Consider the following 5,513-nt stretch of genomic DNA (forward strand, 5'->3'; position numbering starts at 1 on the left):
AGCCAGGGCTATACAGAGAAACCCTGTTTTGAAAACCAAACCAACAAAACAAAACAAAAAATAAAACAAAAGCTACTTGAATTGTTTTTATATGGGGAAATTTAGCATTTTGTTTAGTCATCTTTCACTGCATCCCATTGTAATTTGTATAGATAATTCTGTGTCCTATTTGTTTCTTTAGGGCAAGATGAACAGTAACTTACCTTCTTTCTGGAGCCTTTTGTTATCGCTCTACTGATGTGGTGCCTTGAACACAGAAGGCATTTGGCTGTGAGTCAGGGCAAGGGTCTGAACTGTTCTAGTGTTCATTGTCTTAGAATATTGTAGATAGACAATTCACTTAAAGTGGCTTTAAAGATGATAATTTGTATTTAAGTCTTGTCATAGTACGTAGCTGTCTCTGAGAAAATGACATTTGTTTTCAATTAGCTGCTCACTTTTATAGGACACAGTATTATTTGGCCTTTTGAGGCATGGTCTACTTCTTTTACTACCAAGACTGATGATGACCTGGGTTCAGGACCAACATGAAGAGAAGAGAAAAATCACCAAAGTTTTCTCTCACCTCCACATGCATGTCGTAATACATTCTAGGAAGGAACTGTTAAAAACTACTCAACAGAATCAAAGAAGGCTGTACAGATATTACTGTCTCTGCTTGTACAACTGAAGCATAACTTTTTTGTTTTTTACACAAATAAATGAAGTAGTTGGTGAACTTGACTTACACATATACTCACTCACATTCCTTGTGATTGCTGGAGTCAAGATAGGGCATGTAGTTTACCTGTGTGAGGCACTGTTTGCAGTTCGTAGAACTGCATGGAGAATAATGGAATGATGATAATGATTCTTACTATGATTCTGAAGTTCTAGAAAATGCTAATTTAGACTTCCAGAAATGGGGTTGGGGGGTGTCGGAGCTACTCCTTTCTTAGCATGTAGCAGGAGATACCTTTTTATTTTTCACTTTAATTTTAATCTACAAAAAAGTGATACGTGTGTGTCCTGCAGGGTTATTGTGGCTGAGGGCTTGATAAGGACTTAGTCATTGATCCAGGTACTTTTATTTTTGTTTTTGTTTTTGTTTTTTTGATTTTTCTTTTCCAGGTACTTTTATTATTACTTGTCTTTAAAAAGTTGATCCCTCCTCCAGATAGGGTTTCTCTGTGTAATCCTGGAACTCACTCTGTAGACCAGGCTGGCCTCAAACTCAGAAATCCACCTGCCTCTGCCTTCCAAGTGCTGGGATTAAAGGCGTGTGCCACCACTGCCTGGCTAAAAATGTTGATTTTTTTTTTTTTATTTTTTGATTTTTTGACAGCTTATACATGTATATAATATATTCTGTGTTCTCTACTTCCCATTTATTTCTCAGCCTTATTATCAACCTCTCCCTACCCATGCCTACTATTTTCCAGATTCATCACTGTTGGTTGTGTTCTCTGAACCATTTAGTTTAGTCAAGACTTCCTGTTTGACTGTTGCATTAAAGCTCTCCATTGGGGCCTAGTAGTGTCATCTGGTGGTTCTCTCTCCTGAATCTGTGTGTGTAGGGAGAGTAGCAATTATTATTTGTTTGTTTGTTTGTTTGTTTGTTTTGTTTTTTAATCTGAGATTTAAAGTTGTAAGAAAGCCAGGTATATTGGTTTATGCCTTGTAATCCCAACACTTGAGTAGCGACAGCATGTGGATCCAGGGATGTTTGACTTTTGAGTATAGGGAGATATTTTCCCAAAGAAAGGAAAAAAAAAAAAAAAAAAAAGTAGTGTAAGCAGTGGTAGGGGCATCCACTCTAGTCTGTCACTCATAGCAGCTTGAATTCCTTCTGTGTTTTTGATACCTTAACTATTTTTGTGCTCCTGCAGAGAATAATCCCTGGGTGGATAAGCCTGGGTGCAGCAGATTGATGTTTATTAAAAGACACTATTAAGCATGAAGGCTAAGAGGTTGCTTGGGTAGAAACTAATTCAGACCCCAGAACATGATAGTGGATTGGGGGTAACTGTAGGATTTTGTATGCTTTGGGAATTTTCTTGCTCTTTGGGTGTAGAGGCACTTTTGTTTCTTTTTCTTTATTGCTCTTTTGATAAATAAGATAATTAGATGGCTTTATCAGTGGAATTATAGTTAGATAAGATAAAACTAAGCCACTAAATTTGCACAAGGGAGTTAGACCTTTTACTAAAAATCTCTGGTGAGATTTCTTGCAAAGTTCAGGTTTACAGTTGGAAGGGAGAAAGCCTTAAGCAAATGTTGCGTCTGTTGTAATTCTTGATTCTCTGCGTGGAGAAGCTTCAGCCAGACTTTGGGGTCAGGGATTCATTTCCTTTTTATGTGCCGGTGGTTTTCCCTCTCCTGTTCTGTGTCAATGGAAAGAAATTTTGGTTTTAAGACAGAAACTGGGAGCTGGGGAGATGGCTCAGAGGTTAACAGCACTGGCTGCTCTTCCAGAGGAACTAAGTTCAAGTCCCAGCACCCACATGATCCACAACCATCTGTAATGAGATCTAATGCCCTCTTCTGGTGCGTCTGAAGACAGTGACAGTGTGCTCACATGTATAAAATAAACAAATAAATTTAAAAAGAAGACAGAAACAATGGAAGGAATTGGTGATTTTTTTTTTTTAATAATAGCACATGAATGAAATGAATAAATATTTACTTTGGTGTTGCTCAGAATATCTTTCTTTTTATTTTGCAGAAGATTCTAGTGTTCCAGAACCTCCAGACAATGAAAGAAAAGGAAGTTTATCATGTTTCCAAAATCAAAGAGCAATACAGGAATATATTGATTTATCATCTGATAGTGAAGATATTTCTCCAAATTGTTCCAGTACAGTTCAAGAAAAAAAATTCAGCAAAGACACAGTGATTATAGTGTAAGCCATTTCACTGTCAGTTATGCTTGAACATACTAGTTTTCAGAAAAAACTAACTTGAAATATTTGTGTGATTATTTTGTCTTTACTCTTCATTTTTACTGTTTTTCCTGTCTTCTGTTTCCTGCAAAATGATTATAAAGGTTTAGTGAGAAAATTGTGATATTAATCTTCTCTAAAGATAAAGAAATGATTTTTAACTAGTACTATTAATCATCTGTAATTGCTTTATTTTTTTATTTTTTTATTTTTAAAGATTTATTTATTTATTTATTATATGTAAGTACACTGTAGCTGTCTTCAGACACTCCAGAAGAGGGAGTTAGATCTTAAGGATGGTTGTGAGCCACCATGTGGTTGCTGGGATTTGAACTCTGGACCTTTGGAAGAGCAGTCGGGTGCTCTTACCTGCTGAGCCATCTCACCAGCCCCTGTAATTGCTTCATGATTAACTATTGAGTCCTGGAACTTTGTGATTTTTTTTCTTTTTCTTTTTTTTTGAGACTGGGTTTCACTGTGTAGCTCTGGTTGTCCTAGAACTCGATCTGTATACCAGGCTGGCCTTGAACTCAAAGCATTCTGCCTATTGCTGCCCCCCTGAATGCTGGGATTAAAGGTGTGTGCCACAACTGCCCAGCAAATCCAGGAATTTTATCATTTAGCATTTATTAGATGTGTTCTATGAGCTGGGTACCATGTTTTCCTTAGGAAAAGAACAAATTCAACTCCATATTCTTGCCCTCAAGAAATCTCTACTTAGCTGGAAAGATAAACTATAAAACATAGTATGTCAAAGGAAAAATAAGGGGAATAAGGGTTCTGGACCCTAATATTGATTCCAAAGAAAGGCTTCACTGAAGAGATGATGCTGAACAAAGACCTGAGGGAATAGCATGTTTTATGGCTCTGAGGTGGTAATTGCCTAGTGTTTGTAAGCAAAGAGGGATGCAGGTCATGAGGGGAATTTCTCAGTGTAACGTATAGGGCCACAGTCCTTTCTTTTTTCTTGCTTTGTGTTTTGTTTTGAGATAGGGTGTCCTACTGTTTCTAGGTTGGTCTGTGTGGTAGAGGCTGGTGTCTAACTTGCAGAGATCTGTGTGCTTCAGCCTCCTGAATTCTAGGATTATAGATATGTACCACCAATTCTGACTGTTTTTCATTCTCAATGAAATGGGAAGTCCACGGAGAATATTGAGCAGAGGTAACATGATCTTAGATGTTTAAAAGGTCTTAATAGTTCTGGGAGAAATAATAGTAGAGCCGTAGATGGTATTGTCTCCCTCCAGTAGAAAATTCTGGAGGTTCAAATGCAGCCAGTACTTGTATAGTGAAAAGTGGTTAAATTCTAGACATTCTTTGAAAGTAGAACAGAATTTGTTCATTGATTTCATATGGGCTGAGAGAGAAAAGAGTCACCCCATCACTTTGGACTGAGCAAGTAAATTTAAGATTCCATAGACTATTGCTCTGTTTACATACTATTGCTTCTGTCTATCTTTATTTGGTGTTGGGGATCAAACTCAGGACCTTTCACATGTTTGGCAAGTGTTTTGTCAAATTCGAAGCTCTTGTTTTATCTGTGTAGTTCAGGTTGCCTTGAATTCATGACCTCCAGTCCCAGCCTTCTGAGTGATTTGCCTTTTAAAGCCACATAGCCGTGTGAGAGCACTAAAGGATACAGGTTATCACTGAAGAAGACAGGGCCTCTAGTTCTACGTGCTTAGGCCAGAGGGGCTCTCATTGTTAGGGAGGTAAGATGACATCTGTAGAATTGAGGTGACAGTCAACCATTTATGTGATCTCAGGGTTGGAGAGATAGCTCAGCAGTTAAGAGCACTGGCTGCACTTGCAGAGAGGACCCCAGATTCTCTTGCCAGCACCTACATGGCAGTTCCAACTCCAGTTCCAGGGTATCTGAGGTGTCCTCTTCTGTTCTCTGGGCACTGGGCACATATGTAGTGCATGCTAGAAATGTCGGCAAAATACTCAGTTACACATAAAAATAAATCTTAAAAGGTTATTTGATTCTCTAGAATCCGAGCAAAGAAAGTGTTTCAAGAAGGAACAAGTTGTCAGAGTTTTCCTGATGACAGTTTGACACAGACTTGACCTAAACTCAACAAAGCCATGGTTACATATCTTATTCTGAAATAAAAAATAGTGAAGTACCTTAATGTTTAGTCCTGAGGGAAGTGTATGCTGTAACAGTTTAGTTGTTTTCTCATCAAGTGTTAAGTGGCTTACGTTGTTCGGACATGCACGCAGTTAGGGATTGGGGGGATAGCAGTCAACTCTTGGACCATGAATGGAATGGAATTTTATAGTAATTTTTATCTGGAATCATAAGAGTTGGATTGACTTACTATTTTGAGACAGGGTCTTAAATGCCTAGTAGTTCTACCTTACCATCATATTTGTTTTTGTCATGTCTCTTTAATTTCATTTACTGTGAATTGTTATCTCAGCATGTGTTTTACTATACCTATATTTGAAGGTTCCAGGTCAGATTTTTTTTTTTTTTTTGGTTTTTCGAGACGGGGTTTCTCTGTGTAGCCCTGGCTGTCCTGGAACTCACTTTGTAGACCAGGCTGGCCTCGAACTCAGAAATCCGCCTGTCTCTGCCTCCCGAGT

At 38.1% G+C, this 5,513-nt stretch overlaps 1 protein-coding gene across 3 annotated transcripts in view; it reads left to right on the forward strand.

The window, feature by feature from the left end:
* Smarcad1 (SWI/SNF-related, matrix-associated actin-dependent regulator of chromatin, subfamily a, containing DEAD/H box 1) overlaps positions 1–5,513 on the forward strand; it is a 60,742-nt gene that overhangs the window by 7,351 nt on the left and 47,878 nt on the right. For all 3 annotated transcript variants that reach the window (XM_029534906.1, XM_021190210.2, XM_029534907.1), the window contains exon 3: positions 2,705–2,882. In XM_029534906.1, the coding sequence (XP_029390766.1) occupies positions 2,705–2,882 (178 nt within the window). The remainder of the gene's footprint in view (positions 1–2,704; positions 2,883–5,513) is intronic.

The sequence above is a fragment of the Mus pahari genome, chromosome 2 (assembly GCF_900095145.1).
Source record: "Mus pahari chromosome 2, PAHARI_EIJ_v1.1, whole genome shotgun sequence".
Classification (NCBI taxonomy): domain Eukaryota; kingdom Metazoa; phylum Chordata; class Mammalia; order Rodentia; family Muridae; genus Mus; species Mus pahari.